This window comes from Formica exsecta, unplaced genomic scaffold (genome assembly GCF_003651465.1).
Source record: "Formica exsecta isolate Colony F162 unplaced genomic scaffold, ASM365146v1 scaffold282, whole genome shotgun sequence".
Taxonomy (NCBI): domain Eukaryota; kingdom Metazoa; phylum Arthropoda; class Insecta; order Hymenoptera; family Formicidae; genus Formica; species Formica exsecta.
Window position 1 is genome coordinate 512,973 of NW_021850084.1, and position 19,465 is coordinate 532,437.

At 32.1% G+C, this 19,465-nt stretch overlaps 5 protein-coding genes, 1 non-coding gene and 1 pseudogene across 6 annotated transcripts in view; 2 read left to right on the top strand and 5 right to left on the bottom strand.

Annotated features, from left to right (window-relative positions):
* Positions 1–920, bottom strand: part of LOC115237211 (solute carrier organic anion transporter family member 5A1) — a 29,459-nt gene extending 28,539 nt beyond the window's left edge. Inside the window, exon 1 of the mRNA XM_029810106.1 lies at positions 631–920. The gene's annotated coding sequence lies outside the window, so the exon portion shown is untranslated. The remainder of the gene's footprint in view (positions 1–630) is intronic.
* Positions 921–1,349: 429 nt separating this feature from the next.
* Positions 1,350–1,421, bottom strand: Trnap-ugg. The gene has a single exon. It is a non-coding gene; the product is annotated as a tRNA-Pro (tRNA).
* Positions 1,422–1,646: 225 nt separating this feature from the next.
* Positions 1,647–3,710, top strand: LOC115237220 (MRG/MORF4L-binding protein). Its single transcript, XM_029810118.1, has 4 exons — positions 1,647–2,123; positions 2,219–2,340; positions 2,579–2,933; positions 3,020–3,710. The coding sequence occupies exons 1-4, from the start codon at positions 2,009–2,011 to the stop codon at positions 3,172–3,174; spliced, it is 747 nt and encodes a 248-aa protein (XP_029665978.1). The 5' UTR covers positions 1,647–2,008; the 3' UTR covers positions 3,175–3,710.
* Positions 3,711–3,794: 84 nt separating this feature from the next.
* Positions 3,795–4,326, bottom strand: LOC115237222 (40S ribosomal protein S28). The gene has a single exon (XM_029810119.1). The coding sequence runs from the start codon at positions 4,243–4,245 to the stop codon at positions 4,048–4,050; it is 198 nt and encodes a 65-aa protein (XP_029665979.1). The 5' UTR covers positions 4,246–4,326; the 3' UTR covers positions 3,795–4,047.
* Positions 4,327–8,129: 3,803 nt separating this feature from the next.
* Positions 8,130–12,283, top strand: LOC115237212 (cytochrome P450 6k1-like). The gene is made up of 6 exons (XM_029810107.1): positions 8,130–8,878; positions 9,381–9,605; positions 9,809–10,086; positions 10,198–10,378; positions 10,462–11,704; positions 12,215–12,283. Exons 1-5 carry the CDS (start codon positions 8,239–8,241, stop codon positions 10,641–10,643), a joined length of 1,506 nt encoding a protein of 501 aa, XP_029665967.1. The 5' UTR covers positions 8,130–8,238; the 3' UTR covers positions 10,644–11,704; positions 12,215–12,283.
* LOC115237194 lies at positions 11,967–14,314 on the bottom strand (annotated as a pseudogene).
* A 247-nt stretch (positions 14,315–14,561) lies between these two features.
* LOC115237213 (stromal membrane-associated protein 1) lies at positions 14,562–18,774 on the bottom strand. Its single transcript, XM_029810108.1, has 8 exons — positions 18,458–18,774; positions 17,599–17,732; positions 17,079–17,246; positions 16,592–16,793; positions 16,245–16,514; positions 15,888–16,153; positions 15,643–15,786; positions 14,562–15,465 (listed from the first exon to the last, which is right to left on the bottom strand). Exons 1-8 carry the CDS (start codon positions 18,573–18,575, stop codon positions 15,346–15,348), a joined length of 1,422 nt encoding a protein of 473 aa, XP_029665968.1. The 5' UTR covers positions 18,576–18,774; the 3' UTR covers positions 14,562–15,345.
* Between the last annotated feature and the right edge of the window lie 691 nt (positions 18,775–19,465).

The window sequence follows — 19,465 nt, forward strand, 5'->3', positions numbered from 1 at the left end:
TATATATATATATATATATGTATGTGGAACATTCGATTTTTTAAGATATACAATGTGTCTTTTTCTTTAGTTTATAAAGAATAAACGTTACAAATAAAATTTATTCAATTCGCGAATTATTATTGATTATGTTATCGTAATAAAATAAAATGAATTGCTTTGAGACGATAACTTTTCGTCCATAAAAAAAGGAAGCTTTAGAAAAATTAAATGTTATATTTTCTTCAACTATATTCTAACTAAAGGGGAAAGATCCAGCATATCTCGCGAAACGCTCGAGATAAGCTCGCGGAACAGCGATGTTTTGTGCAAAGCAATTCGAAAAACATGAGGTTAAAGGGTATAACTTGAGAAACGATGTTCTTTCACTATCGCATGGGACGTAAAAAATTCGGTGGACATTTCTCGTTAGATTATCAGGCGCGTCCTCTCAATCCCCGTGTTTTCGACATGACGCATCGGCGGCCGCGACGCGGTTGCGAGCCAAGATCTCGAGGTAGACTCGTAAAACGGGATCTTGTGTCACGCGACCTAAATCTCGTTTGTGGATCCGATCGAACAAAAGGTTAGAAAGAGGGATCTCACTCGTCCGAGAACGGGTGTAATATAAGAGATGGGTGGAAAACTTACGGAAAGAACACGTCGAGAGGGGATGCTCTTTTGTTTATCCAGGGCCAAAGCGAAAAATCCTCGTGCCGACCCGCGTTGTTCACCAGGCTACATAGCATTAAACGCACACTCGCACTGTTCACTACATGCGATAGTCGCGATCGACGTATTTTCGTGGATTTCCCGACACGCGATTCGTTGCGGCTCCGGCCAGCTCCGGCCAGGTCCGGACAGATCGGTAGATATTCGCGGAAATCACATTGATAGTCGCTCGACCGTCAGCTCGCTTCGAGGATCATAGACCAGCTGTGTTTTTGCCCGACCATCGAGCAACTCGCGCATGCGCGCTCCACGGTACTGTCATGCGCGAAAGGGAGGCGCTGTTATCGCAACGCGCGATACTCAAATGTGAAAAAATACACAGACGTCATCGTATATCATTTTTTATCTTACATATTTTTATCGACGACTAATAATTAGACAAGATAAGAAACGAATTAGGATAGTTTGCCAATTATACAAATTAAAATTAAGATAATTAATAATAACTGATAATTCTTTTTTATCATAACTTATTATAAGAAAATGCGTCAGTTTTACATAAACGAGCATAGACAGGTTGTTTTTTTCAGAATTGACTCTTTATGTTTATTTTTATCAATAATTTATTCTGTATAAAAATTTTCGTGCAATGATTATATAAAAAAGAAATTTACAAGTTTTTTTTACAAAAAAAAATCGGGCCCCTCCGGGATTTGAACCCGGGACCTCCTGCACCCAAAGCAGGAATCATACCCCTAGACCAAGAGGCCTGATGACCGATGACAATTACGAAAGATAGATCTGATACGCAAGAATTTTGTTGCAAGATTTGAATCGTATTTGAGAAAATATTACAGGTATTAAACATTATTTGAGTATCGAGATAGTCGAATGAGACAAGGATCTATTTTTACACGGATGGAAATTTATGATATAACACCTTTGCACGACAACACAATAGGTTTGTTCGTTTTACCTGCACTTTTTACACTCAGGTGCTAGTGAGTTTCTTAAGCCCGTATCAGATAACACATTAGAAATTTCGGAAAAAATTTTCTTTTCGATAGCCAATTGCGTGACACTGTGTCCACCTGTGTTTCCTTGCTGGAAACACGTGTTTTCCTTGCTTAGTGCAAATATACATAAACAAAGCACATTTAAAAAAATTATTGTATTTTCCAACGTGATACGTATCATAAATACACGATAAATAAATTGATCTAATACATCGTTTCAGAAGAGGACCAAGTGAAAATCCAAAAAGGAAAGAAGCAAAATTAATAGATTGATCAATAAGTCAAGTGATTGATATTCAGTCTAAACAATTGTTTCTTTCGAGTGTCTAGCATAATCAGACATGTATAAGATGGCTGTAAAAGAAAAACAAACGGAGTCTTTATTTGAGGAGATAGAATGGAACGTGGAGAATGAGATTCAACTTTTCTTCTCTATGAACGGACACAAACCAGTTGGTAAGATGCAAAAGCCGGTGCAGCGATTCGAGGTTATGTTTACTATTATTATGTATAAACAATTCTTTATTACAACTTAATAAATTGTTTTTAAGGTGTTAACAAATACTTTCATATGGTGTGCATATGGGAGAAATTTCGTGCTGCCATTCACAAGGATGTGTCACTGAAGATGATATGGGATCATTTGGAATCTATGTACGATCTTATGGCTTTGGTAAGCATTAGTGTATAGAGATAAAACAATTCAAATAATAACGTTTAGAGTCTATTTTTTTGTTAATTTAAATATATCGTGTTATTTTTTCAATAATTAAAATCTGAATTTATAAGAGAGTTATATCTTGTATCAAAAAGAAAGTACATTACCACTGAAAAAAATGTTCGTAATTTATTCAAAGCGATATAATATTACACATATTTTTTTCATATATATAAATTAAATCTTTTAATAGGATGATATGGAAGATTTACCTTTTCCCAGTCAAGAGATGGATTTTTCTTTACCGGAGACAGAATTTGTAGCAAAGCCTCGAAAGAAGGAAGAATTGGAGATAAAACTGAAAGATCAGAGAGATAAATATAAAGAGATTAAGAAAGAAAAGGATATTAAGGAAAGTTTAAAAAAAGACAGTGCACTGCGTGATTTTAAAGGAAGCAAAGATATGGAAAAGAAGAAGGAAGAAATGAAGAAATACGTGAAAGAAATGGACATCAAGAAAGATAAGTTTAGGGATGTGAAAGATACAAGGAAAGAACATAAATCTTCGAAAGGTCGTTCAAAAGGCAAAGACGATTCAGAAGAAAGTGGTAAATGACATTTTAATCTCAATTATTTAGTGGCCTTTTCTAATTAATGAACATCCTACAAAATGCCATTAAATTTCTTTTTTTAGCATCAAATGGAAAGAAGGAGCGTAAGGATTCCGAATCTAGTCGCGAACTTTTGAAAAGAATCCCCAAGAGGCCAACTAGGCAAAGTGTGGACAGTTCGTCCAAAGCTTCTTCTAGTCCACGTGATACACCTCCTCCAAAGCGAAGAAGGATATAACAGTTATCGTAAACGTGGAAACATTGTCACATTTATATCTCATGTTGAGTCCAAGTTGTATAATTTATCATATATGAGTATTATAATATATATTCTAACAATATGAACATGTATGTATATATATGTGTACGTATGTATGTATTTATATATATACATGAACCATTTAATTTTTATAAAAGATTTTACACATATTATGTAGCTTAAATATATTATCATATTTTCTATAAACATCTTTGTTTTTTAAATGTTTAATGCTCAAATGAAAGAAAGAGGAGAAAAGAATAATAATAAATTCACTTTTAATACGTAATATAAAAAGAAGTGGGATATTTTTGCAGTAGTTCAGAATAGAGTAAAAATTATCTGAATTATGTAGTTCTATTTTATAGTTTTCTATTTTTTTGAGATATCAAACTTGCTGCACACATACTTTCCTATAATTCCTATTGTTCCAGAATATACAATTGTTTTATGAAATACAGAAAGTAATGCGTATTTATATCTTGCTATTAAAATAAAAAATAAAATAAAATGTATAAGCGCTCATTGATTACGTGATTTACCTCTACATCTTACAAATTACAATTATGGCGAGGAAATGCAAGAACAACACTGTGAGATTTGTGGTTACCAGCCGAGATTTATTGAAAATATCGTGGAATTCTCATTGCGTTAGGAATGTTTCAAAGAGTAAAATGCGGTCTCGTCTCGCGATCGGCAGTATCTTCTCGGGAGACACGTGACAGGAATACTCATCATCGTCGACGATCGAGGATCCATGTATGAAGGATTCACGTAGAAAATCCATAGCTGGTGAAGTCCGGTGATGGCTGGCGACCGTTTTTCAATATTGATTAAAACTGCTGTCCTGCATTATCGGAGTCTTCTCGCCTCGCGTTCAGACTCGAGCAAGGTTAGGAGATCGCCTTCCCGTACCGGTCCCTTCACGTTCCTGATGATCTGCCGATTTTGCTCGCCCAGAAATTCCACTTTCACCTGGGTACACTGTCCCTGCGAACCAGTGCGACCCAGGACTTTGATTACGCGTGCCAAAACGACTGGTTTATCCATATTCGCTTGTATTTGCTTCGCACGTGGCTTATGGATAAAGTGTCTAACGCAAAAGGAAGAGATCGCACATAAATAACACGATAAAGCAGAGCGGCGTAAAATCTTCGTTGACTTCCGGTAAGTCGCTATTGTCCAATAGCAAACATGACGCGCCAACTTTGAATTGATTTTTAAAACTTTGCGTGATGAGAAAATGAAGCTCCGACTTTTCAAGCTAACGCGAAGAAATAAATAAGTGTTTTCTTGGTTACATTAAAAATGAGAGATATACATTTAGAAGTCGGAGAAAAAGAGAGAAAAAACAAAAAATGGAATTGTTAAAGTCGTATATAAAGCCCACTTTACACGATCTATAATTTGCAACAGAATTCAAGACAGAATTCTATTCATAATTTTTATGCGTTGTGTAATACAGAAAACATGTGAACAATCAGAATTATAACTATCATGCTTTATTTTTATAAATAGAAAAGACGCATGAAATATGCGCAATGTACCCATGATTGGTGAATTGTAAATGACATAAACTACAAATTAACCTACTCTCGTATCTGCTTAATAATCTAAAGAAAGAAAAGAAGAAAAAAAATATATGTGACAATGTCTTGGTCCCGGGAGCAAGTTATTTGTTTATTAACCGAATATAAGAAATATTCTTGCCTATACGTAGTAAAATCTATCAATTATTGAGAAATTGATCGAGTTACGATACAGTTATCGATTTGTAGAATAAATTAAATAAAAAAGTGTTTCAATGTTATAAATATATAAATAAAAATTAAAAATACATGGAATTGTATTACAAAATACATATACAATACATATCGCAATAACATAATTATTTCTTATATTTCTTTATTATTATTATTGCAAGACTGCATGCTATTTTAGATGGCTCTTAGGCTTTATGAATAAGTTTAAAAAGAAGTTTACTTTAATCTAAATAAGTAATTCTATTACATAGTGTTTATCTGTTAATCGAGACATTTCACAAAAACTGTGCGATACATAAAATTAAGTATAATAGAACAGTTGATAATATATATGTATTGTGTTAGAATGTCGTCCATGGAGTGATGATGATTAAAAGTTTGAGGAGGAACAGCGAAAAATACAGAGATTTAATATTATAATTTCGGAAACAATTGATCAATTAGAATTAAAAAAAGTTAAGAGTATGGACGCGCGTACCATCATTTGAATAAATTAATTACATTACTTTGAACATTATCTTTCAATTTATTTGAAAGAAATGCTAAATATGTAATCATCATTAATTGCATAGTCAGATTTACATCTTTTTATTTATATATATGTATATATGTGTGTGTTTAAGTATGTGATTCTGCAAAGATCTTATGAGGATATGTTAAAAATAAATTTCATTTAAAAATTTTTATTACTCTAAAGAATATAAAATGCGTAAGGTAATACATAATGTGTCAGAAATGTTTATAAACACAATTACAATACTGTGATAAATGCAATGTGCAGCATCATGATTTTTTTTAGCTTAATCTATCCAGAATCAACATCAAACAAACATTACTAATACGTTATGTTTTTTTTTAAATCCTTTAATTTTTGTCGAAAGTTTTTGATACAATGTATACTTTTTAAAATATTTGCGTTAAGTGACAAAATATTTATAATTACAAAGTTTATAAAATATTTATAATCTAAAAATATTTAGAGTTTATTAAATAAACCAGAAATACATATAAATATAATAAAAGTATATTATGGTAAATATAATTAAAGTATATTATGGTTTGCGATATTCAACAAGAAAATTTGAGCTAAGAGCACCATATTTATTTTTAATTTCTGCGATTGTAACGTTCGGTCTCAAACATTTTAATTCAGAAAGAATCTTTTCTAATGCATCGGCACGAGCATGTTTATTTTTGTAATTGATAGATTTTACTACGTATAGGCAAGGATATTTCTTATATTCAGTTAATAAACAAGTAACTTGCTCCCGGGACCAAGACATTGTCACATATATTTTTTTTCTTCTTTTCTTTCTTTAGATTATTAAGCAGATACGAGAGTAGGTTAACTTGTAGTTTATGTCATTTACAATTCACCAATCATGGGTACATTGCGCATATTTCATGCGTCTTTTCTATTTATAAAAATAAAGCATGATAGTTATAATTCTGATTGTTCACATGTTTTCTGTATTACACAACGCATAAAAATTATAAATAGAATTCTGTCTTGAATTCTGTTGCAAATTATAGATCGTGTAAAGTGGGCTTAAGTCATACATTGAGGCTATCGTTGATAAAATGTAAAAATACACAATTTTTTATATCTAGCGTTTCAAGTTGCGATCGAGATTGTCTTTCGCTACCTAAGATTGAAGTGTGCTGGTTAAAATATTTATGGCAAGGAGGCAAATAACATTATTTATAGATAATTTATTTCTATTTACAAAGAAGAGGCTTCTTTCATTCCAAACCATATGGCTAGTTGGTGAAAGGATATAAAACACCGTTTACATTTGTCGGATTGGAGCAAAAGCTAGATAGTTGCATATAATTTATTTTTTGGTACAACAATCATTCGTGTAAAACATGCTCTGGAATATACACATGTTTGTATATCCGAAAATCTAAACTGCTCTAACCACATTGTAATATTCCGCGTTGGAATAAATGATAATTTCCCATCACATTTTCTACAGTTCGATTCCTTGCGTTGTATTATATCTCTTGAAGATTTATTTAGTGCACACAAATTATGTAGCGTTGGTTTTACATAAGCTGATGGGATAAAAAAGTGACTTACATAAATATGTGGCAGAAATTCATAAGGAAACGTCTTTTGTATAAATTTTATTGAAATATTATCTTGCTGGTTATTTGGCGCCTCAAAATACATCTCCATTCTCACCTTTTAAGTTACATATTCGTGCGGATATAAAAGTTTGTAAGCGTGTTCTGACGCTTATTTTTAGACCGGATCAAAGTTATAATATTTTTGAATCCGTACAGTTACATGAAACAGTCGATCATGATAACAAAATGTTATCAATTCTTGTATTCAAATGTATTCAATTTTCTACTAACAATATGTTCTATTATTGATAATGTTTTTTGAATAAAAACACATTCATTTCACACATTAAGACTTTGCACCGCAATATCTCTATTTATAGTGCAGATATATTAAGTATAAGGCAAATTATATAAGTAGTATGACTGATTGTCCGGATTGACACGAGTAATATTTCGTAATCTGTATTCCGACAAGCGGTTATATCTAAAAGCTTTTGCATAATGTTAGGCGACAGCGAAAGCAACAGTCTGTCAGCTATCGCGTAAGGCGTAAGGAAGAATACGTCGTTCGTGCCTTCGCTCAAGTATTATTTTGTCTCTCGCGTGCGGTGGGTTAGTAAAGCGTGTAAAGCGTGTTTGCAAGATTTGCACAAAAATAAATTCAGTACAAAAAAAAGAAAGTGAACATTGTATTTAAATCATACGTTAATAAGACGCTCCAGAACTCCTTATCCGTTTTTCGACCGGCCAACAAAAAAAAATGTATGTAAGTTAATATACCAAAGCGAAGACTTTAGACAGCAAGAATAAAAATAATCTTTAATTTATTATATGATAGAGATTCAAACTATTGATTAAACCTGTTAGGAATTTGGTCAGTTCAAATATTACTAATAATGAGATCTGATAATCTAATAAGATACTCTGAATTAGACGAGCTGCGTACAGATAATTTTATACATGTGATCTTGCACAAGATACGACCGTATATCTTGATAAATTATTGAAGCCTATTTTTTATTTCAAATTCAACTAACCATATTTCTTGATAAATTATTGTAAAGTCTGTTGTCTATTTTAATTATCCAATTATAAAAAGCATAAAGTAGAAAATAAATCATTCTTTCTCAATAGATGAAATTCTGAATTGTGCAAAAAAAGTCATAAATCAACAGATCAACGAATACCGTGACGTGATTCGATCAATATGAGTTACTTGATCTACTGCACATCGGCGCTAATAATATCCCTCAGTCTCTTCTATGTATATGCCAAATACAAGCTATCTTACTGGAGCAGACGTGGTGTTAAAACTCCTCCGACACATCTGCTCTTTGGCAATTTCAAGGAGTGCCTCATCTTGAAAAAACCGCCAGGTGAAGTAATACGCGAAATCTATAACAGTGCTGATCCGGACGATCCTTACATCGGTTTTTACATCTTTCACAAGCCTATGCTGCTCTTGCGAGATCACGACCTAATCAAACAGGTGATGATTACTGATTTTGAAATCTTTCCAAATCGACGCTTTGGTTCAAGAAACCAGAGGGATTTGATTGGCCTCGACAGTATTCTGTCTATCAAGCAGCCTAGATGGAGATATCTAAGAAGCAAATTGACCCCTTTTTTGACCGGGCAAAAGCTGAAAAATATGTTACCACTGATAGAGGAATGTGGAGAACCTATGTTGAGATTCATCGAGAACTTATCGACAAACAAGTCTAGCCAGAATAATTGCGAGATGAAGGATTTCAGTAGTCGTTACGTGAGCGATGTTATTGCCTCTATAGCATTTGGTATCAGGACGAATTCATTTGACGAAAAGATGAACGCTTTCTGGAAAAATGGTGAGATGTGACGCTATTTATATCTGTTGCGGCGAAGCTAATTAAAGATTGGAAACAATTAACAAATTTTTGTTAGAAGTTATTGTTTGCTTTTTCAATGAAAAAGTCAATTATTTTATTATCGTAATAAAAGGACATAGATAGCATCCAAATATCATACAAGCGCAAAGGATATGTAAAAGATATTGAAAAAAATTCAGAAATTTTTTAAGCATTTTAGAATTTTGCGTTTCCTTTTATTCTTAAAAAAGATTAAATTCATCTGAATTCTTCAAGCTCGATCTAATAATTTATACGCATTTATGTAAGATTAACGTAGTTTAATTATTTCATCGAAATTAATTATTAATATGATAGAGAGCTTCTTTATAATCTATGCAATGTAAAAAATTGTGACATCTAAAAATATGTTATATTGTTTATAAATTATGCACTTGTTTATTGTATATGTAAGATTATATAAATTACACTATACACATCAATGCACGCGTTACACATTCAGGTATAAAAATCTTCCAAGGCATTAAGCGTGCCATAACATTTATTATCATCTTCTTCATTCCCAAATGGTGTCCTCTAACTGAACCATTTATTAAGGAACCCGCGAAATATTTTCGCGATATTTTCTGGGATTCTATCAATACCAGAGAAAAAATGGGATATAAGAGAGGAGATTTGATAGATTCTATGTTGACGCTCAAGAATGGAAAACAGAATCCCATTTACAGTAAGGATCATTTTTTTTATAAGATAATTTGAACATTAACAATTAACATGGAACATATCTAATATACAATACAATAATATTAATACTATAAAATTCAATACCATTCTCTATATATGTATTAAAAGAAAAATAAAGGGAAGAGAGAGAGAGAGACAATAGATTTTTTTAAAATTATTATTATAATTCAGTGATATCTCTTACAGAGTTTGAAGGCGACAATTTAGTGGCGCAGCTGTCCAGTTTTTACATTGCTGGATTCGAAGCACTTTCAAATGTAACCGCATTCGCTCTGTATCATTTAGCGTGTCATCCAGAACATCAAGCCACTTTATATAACGAGATACAAATACATGTGTCAGAAAAAAAATTGAGTGTGGATTTAATTAATGAAATATCTTTTTTGGATTCCGTCATAAATGAATCGCTGAGATTGCATCCTCCTCTACCCGTGGTTGATAGAATAGCTATAAGAGATTACAAGGTGACAAACACAATTTTATAAATAACTAAACAAATCATTGGTGTGTGCGTGTATAAGTATGTGTGTGTGTTATATGTTTCTTAATTATTACATGTATTTTCACTTTCATAGCTTCCAGGCACTGAGTTAACAATCGAGAAGGGTGTTTCGGTATATGTCTCTATAAATGCAACGTGTCAAGATCCTAAGTACTTTCTTAATCCGCACGATTTCATTCCATCGAGAACAGAGATAGAGGACAAAAAGTTTTATGAATCTTTGGTATTCGGCATCGGACCCCGATCGTGTATAGGTCAGTTGCAAAAAATTATTAGATTAAGAAATATTGAAGATATATATCGTAATCTTCATCTTTTATATTTTATACATTTTCAGGACAGAGATTGGCTCTGTTAATTATAAAAGTGGCGTTAATCACAATTCTTTCGAATTACACTCTCCACTATGAAACGGATAAAAAAATTAACTTACATGGTAATGATGCCATTCACGTATTCACGTATGCAGCTGACGGTCTCTATGTACAATTTAAAAAACGTTACAATGCGCGTGAATAGACGGCGCGTCCGAATGCGCTTTTAATCAAACATTTTACTATTATTTGACATGATAAATTGAAATACCATTAAATATATAATTTTTGTAATATTCATAGTTAAGTTAAAAACGTTTTAAAAGGCTATAAAATATTGACTGCAAAAAATTAATTAAACAATAATAAAACTATAAAATTTATTGCGCGTTAAATAAAATTAACTTTCACATAACTTGTATAACACATATATTCATCACTGAACTGAATGATTATTTTCTCAAATACTACGGCGTATGAATCTCCATTGCAAATTATGATCAGCATAGTTTGTATCGTAATTGAACAACATTATATGTACAATCAAACATTGTATAAAATAACAAAAGTGTTTCGGCAGCAGCCGCGCTTGACATGTTTGCTTTCTCTCTTTCTCTTTCTTATATATGTATATATATATATATATATATTCACACTACTAAAATATATATGTATATTACCCGCAGGAATAACAATTTTTTCAGATTTATTACTCAATTTAAAAGAGATAACATTTTTTTCAATAATTTTTTTTAAATATTTTGAAAGGGCTATCTCTGAATCTCGGAAATATCTGGAAAGGACTATTTTACTTCTCGATTATGAAATATATAAGTCGCGGTTGGGCCATCCTCTTTTTATATTTGCGAAGAATATTACCCCCCTCCCCCGCTGAATAATATTTATCGAAATAATGTTAATTTATTCCGTTTTTTTAAATCATAGTTTTGCTTATAATGTAGAAGAAAGAAAAATAGATATAATAGATAGGTATGAATATGCTTATTCACACAAGTGCCTCATATCATTATACTTTATTTGACTCTTATTATACAAAATATTACATATATTACAGAGAATTATATTGCAGAGAAGATACAGAAAATAATATAAAAAATTACTATAGAGAAGATTGTATTTATAAATGTAAATATACAAAATATGAATATATCTCTTTAAATAGCATAACATCTTAAATTTGATATTACTAATTTATTGTCTTTTTGTATGTATGAATAAAGAGAGTATGATTTCTAGTATATTCAGGTAACTTTATACTCGGAAATATCTGGAAAGGACTATTTTACTTCTCGATTATGAAATATATAAGTCGCGGTTGGGCCATCCTCTTTTTATATTTGCGAAGAATATTACCCCTCTCCCCCGCTGAATAATATTTATTGAAATAATGTTTTAATAATGTTAATTTATTCCGTTTTTTTAAATCATAGTTTTGCTTATAATGTAGATGTAGGAGAAAGAAAAATAGATATAATAGATAGGTATGAATAGGTATTCACACAAGTGCCTCATATCATTATACTTTATTTGACTCTTATTATACAAAATATTACATATATTACAAAGAATTATATTGCAGAGAAGATACAGAAAATAATATAAAAAATTACTATAGAGAAGATTGTATTTATAAATGTAAATATACAAAATATGAATATATCTCTTTAAATAGCATAACATCTTAAATTTGATATTACTAATTTATTGTCTTTTTGTATGTATGAATAAAGAGAGTATGATTTCTAGTATATTCAGGTAACTTTATACTTTATATAAAAAATCCGTCGTATATATGATAATTTTAATAATAAAGCACTTATTATTCACGCGTTCACTATTTATTCTTTCCTAAAATATATTTAAAGATACTAGATTTATATCGTGATTCCGCATTTGCACAATTTTATATATGCAAAACACTACGATAAAATAACATTAAATTAAATTGTATTATAGTGCAAATAATACACATTAATATTCTCACGCGCGAAAGAAATCTCTTTAAATATATTCTTGTGCATGTGTCTTATATGCGTATGGTGTGTTTGTGTGTATCATTACATATATTGTACAATTAAATATATCGTCATTTCGCAAAATCAACAGTTTTATACTGTTAATATTTAATATAAGAGATTGGTTTTTAAACAGATTTGCGATCATTGAATGTGTATGTCATGGTAAAATTTACAGTTATACATTACAACATAACTTAAAGTTTTGTTTCATGTTTCACTCGTGTTCTAAGCAATTGACTCGGTCGAAAGACGCTATGAGAATTACTTGAATAACAATTGTTGGACGTAACGTTAGACGTGTCGCACTCCAGACTAGGATCAGCAACGTCATTATTCTCATTATTTTCATACATGTGACACCTTTGTAAGATTTTGTTGTGATTACAAACATGATTGGCCTTTGTTTGAATTTGCGCCTCCGAATCTGTCTCATCTTCGTTATCAGCACTATCTACATCACCTGGAAGCATCATTATTAGTGTTAATAAAATTAATGTGTAATCCACAATTAATTAATCTAAATTGTAAATACTTAATATTTCTATCTGATGTTATATATAGCAATATAACTGTACAATAAACAAAAAGTATATTTACCGTCAGAACTATTAGTAGACGGTAAATAAAACCGCGAAGGAGGCAATTTATTATTTCCCGGACGACTCTCTCGTTCTTTCGCGACACTGTTAGGATGATTATGTTTAAATTCGCGAGGAAGTGTGTAGCTTCTAGGTAATGAGATTTGGCTACCCTCCATATCGCTAATTTCCGCCTCTCCTTCACCCTCGCACTTGGAACTTTCTTCAGCACCGTTTTGATTTGCATGTAATCTTACGAAATGAATTAATTAATCAATACATCGATACATTCAAATGTGTACGTTCAACGCATTTGATAGATTTTTCATTACCTGTGACTAAGATGTCCAGATGGAGACCAATAAAAATAGTGGTGCGGAAGACATCGCGGCGCTAGTAATATCTCTGATCTCTGGTGTGTCTGCTCGCTCTCGTTGAGACATTGCTCTCCACGAATTCGAGGAATGCGGATTAGGATAATACGAGGAAGAAGGTGGTGGGGATAACAGGCAGTGCATTTTCACGGGTGGCCAAGATGACAATGTACCATTTTGCTCGGAAAATGATGGTGGAGACGTGAATAATGGAGAGCTCGGGGAGGTATGCAGTTTCGTGTTCGGCGGTGGTTGCTGATTAGACGCGGAAGGGGAGGATGAGAAGGAGGACGTAGAAGCGGACGGAGGTGGAAACAATTTACCTTCTTTGATTTCCTCTTGTATGGCTCGCAATTCTCGTAGCTGCTGTTGCTTTTTCTCCTTCAACTTTTCCCGTATTAACGTGACATTTAACGAACCACCGAGTGCCATATCAGTCTTATCTTTGCGTTCATTGGAACCATCGTTCTGTATCGAGAGATCAATTGCATTGTAACAGTCATATTGTAATAAATACGATTAGCGAATCGAATTAAGTATAAGTATCTATCTGTGTACCTGTATGACGTTAGAGCACATAGGTTTTCTCCAGAATGGAATTAATTGTCGCGATCCATTACCCACGTTGAGCCACTGTTTCGAATCTGTCACCGTCGTCATGGAATTCATTACCGTGCCTGTTTGCGATTGCGGCGGCGGTGGCGGTACAAAAGTGGTCGGTTTCTTCTTCTTACGATTCGGATTCACAGCCGTTGGGTTCGCGAAGCGGCAATTGAAGACGCCTGGTATGCCGCCATTGATTAATTTTACTTTTCTCATGCTGATACTGATGTTCACTTTCTTCTCCTCATTATAATCTATTTGCTTCTCTTCCACATTGTTTTTAGATTATTGATTGAAATAATCTTTGGATTTTTATTTCATGATTTGAACTTTTTTTGTAATTGTTTATATATAAATCAATTAAAATATCTCAGTATTGTTAACATTAATGCATATAATTGATGGATTTTTCTAATAATTCATAAATATTAGTAGTAATTAATTATTAAGAGAGAATTATTTCAATTATTGTCACAATAATAGTATTCTGTGCTTTATTCCACTAAAATATATGTATGATATCATATTTATATTTTCTTGCATTTATTCACCAATAATACAGAATAAATGTGGACACATATTGCACATGTGTCGATTATAGTACCTTAAAAATACATTGAAGATCTAGGTCTTTTTACATCTCTCATAAAACTTGTGTATGCATGTATATATATCTTCTATTTGAATCAGAGCTTGAGACTGATATAATTTTAACAAATTAAATTTTCGATGCTATCCGATACAAGAATACATAATTTACATCCTCTGCTTCGCAGCGTTTTCATTTTTGTGAGTAAACTCACAAACACATTTTCGCATAGCATGAATAGCAACGAAATCCGAGCTAAAATTATATCATTTTCCATCACCGATTTAAATTAATACTTTGTAGTTCGATGAAAATGGACCCTGGCATGTATTTTAATCAATTACAAAAAGCTCTTATTTTAACAGCATAATTTGTACCACATGGTACATATTTAGTGTCGCTAACTAAATAACTCCTCTTACAATCAGTCAAAGATTTGTTTTATTCCAATCTTTTTTCACCAACAATAACATTAAAAGCTAGCACAGGCTTACGAAGAAAAATATTTATCAACTCAAAGCACTATACACATTCACGAATTATGAAACGGTATTCGAGTAGTTTTCTTTTTGTGTTCCCATTTCTGTGTTTCCATCGGTTCTATTACTATCTGAAGCAACATCCGATGAAAAGACATGGAAATATTATTACGATGAATAGACTGTCGACATTAGTATACAACATTGAATGAGATAACAAAGATTCACAATATTTGCAATATCTTTTACTGCCACAAGTTGGTGGAAAGAGTCTGCCCGGGTAACGTGGCAGCATTGGCAGGTTTGCCTGTCGTAGAGGAAAAATTCATATCACCCAGAGACACTTGTGACATTTGTTGTGGCAACTGAAATATAACAGATATAAAAAAATGTTACTGACAAATTTGATTTATAATACAAATAATAACATTACAATATAATAAACATAGACAAAAACTCATAACTCTATTTATATATTTATATTTAGTATATACATACATCACAAAGAATATTTCAAAATACATTTGTTGAAATTTACATACTTGAGCAGTGAATGCAGCAGTTTGTTGTTGCTGTGCTGTTAAGTTGAAGAAAGGATTGCTACCAGGAGCTGGCTGAAGATTCTGCGTCAACATACCGCTCCACCCATTATTACTAGTAATACTAGTTTGTCCTAACTGCATCATCTACAAAATCAGAGAAAATTGAAAATTTTTATGTAAAAAAAAAAGAGGAACTACAATGATAATTATTAATAACATATAAACATGGGAAAAATTTCATTTACCATTTGAGGTGGCATTGTGATAGCAGCATTTGGTACACCATTTAGTTGATTTATTTGCCCTATATGTAAGCCTAAAGGATTGGCTGCTACACCACCTATCGAACTAGGGTTTGTTATAATTTGATTTTGATTGACAAGTATCTGATTTGTAACCGGCATTTGCGTAGGAAGTTGGCCGATTTGACCCAAAGAGCTTTGTTGTCCAAATGTACCCACATTTGACATTTGCTGTTTGTATGGTATAGAATGTTGAGAATACACTGCACCTGAAATACATGTAAATAAAAACACAATGTGTATATAATTTTTAATATATCAATTTCCAAATCAGTAGTATTTCCATCACATGTGCATTACCTGGAACACCATAAATTGCTGATTGATGACTCGGTGTACCGTATAATGCTAAAATACTGTCCTTTGTCATTTTGCTTTTTTCTTGAGATAGCGGCGTGGTTTGTTCAAAGAAACTTTCTTCTTCACTTTTAGTTATAGTAGAGGCTGTGTTACTTCCATTAGAAATGTCATTTCCACTTGTGGCAGTAGAAGCAGGTGGTGCAGATAAAAAGGAAGAAAATACGTCGTCTCCAGAACCATTTGCATTTATTTGGTTAGTTGCTGGTGCATCTGTTATAACATTAATGTAAACAAGATGTTTATATTCCACAGATTATATCTAAAGATATAAGAGATGAAAAACATACCAAGACCTAAGAGATCCAAAATTGCAGAGCTTTCTTTTGTTCTACCGAGTTTAGGACTGATAGAACTGCGAGGTTTTGGCAATTGAGGCACTACTTCTGGTTTTTTTACAAGTGGGAGTGCAGTGCTCGCAGTTTCAGAACTCTCCTTTTTTCGTCTACGTTGTCTCTCAGCCTCTTCATTGAGTTCTTTGTCCCAATTTACCTATGGTAATAATATTTCTTATTTAAACTCACAATACATTATGGTCGTAATCTTGCAGATATAAAATTAATATTAATATTAATTAATATTGCACACAAATATTTTTCCATGAGTATAGTCTTTTGTAAGCAAGAGATAATATAATTTATCAGCAGCAAATAACTAATGTCCACAGTTCACAAAACAAAACATTACAAAGTTTCTTTATATACATAATATTTATATTTTAACCAATATTATTTTGAAAAGCAAATATTGAAGTATTATATTAAATAAAAGTCATACTTTTGGTAAAGGAGGTGGCACCCATTCTCTGGCTATATACTTTTTGTGTTCATATTTTGCCCGAATAAAACTTTCAAGGCTACAATCTGTTTGCGGTCTTCGAAAACTATCTGGAAGATTTGCCTCATAGACTGCTCTAGCTCGAGAATTGCCCATTTGCTGTAAGCTCTAGAAATTTAAAGAAAGTTATATATATTCTTATTCTAATAAATTAAATGTAATGCCTTAAATGAGAGATTAATGCATTGATATATATATAATATAAAGTTTACACAAAGATTGGCAAATAAAAACAGAATAAAACTTAATAGCTTCAATATAAATAATGAAATATTTTTCTCACTTATTTGTTTGTAGAATACATACACATATTATCTATTTAAGAAAATATTAAAAACTTAAAGTATATAGAAAAATAATAATTATTATCTTATATATGTATATATATAATATTATGGAAAATATTATAAAGACAAAAACTTAAATTCTTAAAATTTAAATGTTATTAAAAATTACATACAACTACTTGTTCTGGTGTCCATGTGTCTAAATTAACAGACTTGACTTTGCTTATATGCACACCAAGATTTCTGTGTATACCAGCACATCGAATACACAGAAAAATTCCCAAGTTCCAGCTAGCCCATCTTGGTCCTGTAAAATATATATTCATCCAGGATATCATAAATATGTTATCTCTCATCCGGGAGAATATGGAATCCATTTAAAGACTTTGAATGAAAGAATTTTAAGGAAAAGAAATAAAAATAACTATCAATAAAAGTATTTTATCAACCAATTGATCTATTTATATGTGTGTAACAAGAAACATATACATACATCCGCGATTATTAATTATGAGCTTTCAATGTATGATAATGTATGATGTCAGATTGTACATAAAAACAGCTGTATATTTTTTTTATCAAAATTTAATTATCTATCACGAGACAATGAGAGGATAGAGGGAGGTGAAAGAGGGAGAAGAGGGGAGGAGGGAAGAGAGAAATGCATGTGTCCGCCAATTTTTGAGCCAAAATTCGAATGCTCTGTAACTATGAGTAAAATTGGCAAAAAAATTTTGACGAAGTTACGCGTTAAAGACAGTTAACTGACAGCGTGTCAGAACGGAAATTAAAAATCCATAACGCCTCGGCATTTTATGGAGCTACGTCATGTCATGATCGATGTTGATACATACAAATATTGATTTTAAGAGAGAGATTCAAACGCGATAAAAAAAAATTATATATGCAATATAAAGAATATTCTCTGAAAAACGTCGGAGCGCTGAGAAAGTATAAGAGAGAGAGAGAGAGAGAGAAAAAAGAAAGTGTATAGAAATAATAATACTCTCTCCCCCGCGTTGTCAGACAAACCTTTCGCGTCACAGTCAACGCAATACTTGTTATCTTCATCGCGGAGCATCTGCGTCAGCAGGTTTTGACATTTCTCCTGGATCTGCTTGGCACGCTCCTTTTCGTGACGGGACGTCATTTTCGTTGAGAGCGTCTTCGTGAAATCACAGACACGGACCACGCGCGATCGCGACTCAGCAGTGTCGCCTCCCCGCGATAACGCTGGACAGACGCGCGGCGCGACAATACCACGTAACGAATTCCGTAGCGTAAGGATTCCATTAGCTTCGGTGGCCGTGCCGTGCGGTCACCGAAGAGATAATGCACATTGGAGACGCGCAGCCGTAGGTAAATTTCGTGTCGTTATCAAATGGACAATAAGTCGCGCAGTGAAGTTGACGCATTACCGATTGATCCACGAGGCGCCGTGCTAAATATAAATATTTGAACGAGATTCTATAAAAAAGTCGCGTTTAAAATTAATGTAAAAAATGCATTTACAAAATAATCTTACAGCATCATGAATAGCGAGCAGCGGTTTTGATATCTTATAATATTTATTTTATAATTTTATTTTTATTTAAAAATTTTATGAAATAATCCTATATACAATTAATTGTTAATGTCTAAATAAATATCTATATTTAAAATTCTACAAAATCACAGACATATAAATGCCATTTCAATAATAAAATTACATATTATGTAAAAATTATAAAAATATTAAAAAATATCTTTTATAATGAATATTCTTCAATTACAATAAAAGTAGAATAACAGAAAATTGACTATACATAGTACATTATATTTTATGTGCATACATTTTGCTGATATGATGAATGTTATTATATGTAAAATTTTTAGCTATATTGTGTGGTTTGCTTATTATAAATACAACATATAATAAATATATATAAATGTAATGTGTGGCGATCGTGGCGCAGAGCGTTGTACATCCGCTCTATACGCCCGCGGGCTCGGGTTCAAAACCAACTAGAATTTATATATATATTAAAATATATATTTAAA

Bases quoted from the DNA above. Each gene is read 5' to 3' on its own strand.
- LOC115237220 (XM_029810118.1), top strand. From the start codon at position 2,009: ATGTATAAGATGGCTGTAAAAGAAAAACAAACGGAGTCTTTATTTGAG. The intron at 2,341-2,578 runs GTAAGCATTAGT...ATCTTTTAATAG, and splicing joins TGTACGATCTTATGGCTTTG to GATGATATGGAAGATTTACC. The intron at 2,934-3,019 runs GTAAATGACATT...TTCTTTTTTTAG, and splicing joins AGACGATTCAGAAGAAAGTG to CATCAAATGGAAAGAAGGAG.
- LOC115237222 (XM_029810119.1), bottom strand. From the start codon at position 4,245: ATGGATAAACCAGTCGTTTTGGCACGCGTAATCAAAGTCCTGGGTCGC.
- LOC115237212 (XM_029810107.1), top strand. From the start codon at position 8,239: ATGAGTTACTTGATCTACTGCACATCGGCGCTAATAATATCCCTCAGT. The intron at 10,087-10,197 runs GTGACAAACACA...TCACTTTCATAG, and splicing joins TAGCTATAAGAGATTACAAG to CTTCCAGGCACTGAGTTAAC. The intron at 10,379-10,461 runs GTCAGTTGCAAA...ATACATTTTCAG, and splicing joins CGGACCCCGATCGTGTATAG to GACAGAGATTGGCTCTGTTA.
- LOC115237213 (XM_029810108.1), bottom strand. From the start codon at position 18,575: ATGACGTCCCGTCACGAAAAGGAGCGTGCCAAGCAGATCCAGGAGAAA. The intron at 16,515-16,591 runs GTATGTTTTTCA...ATGTTATAACAG, and splicing joins TTTGGATCTCTTAGGTCTTG to ATGCACCAGCAACTAACCAA. The intron at 15,787-15,887 runs GTAAATGAAATT...CTGATTTTGTAG, and splicing joins TCACAATGCCACCTCAAATG to ATGATGCAGTTAGGACAAAC.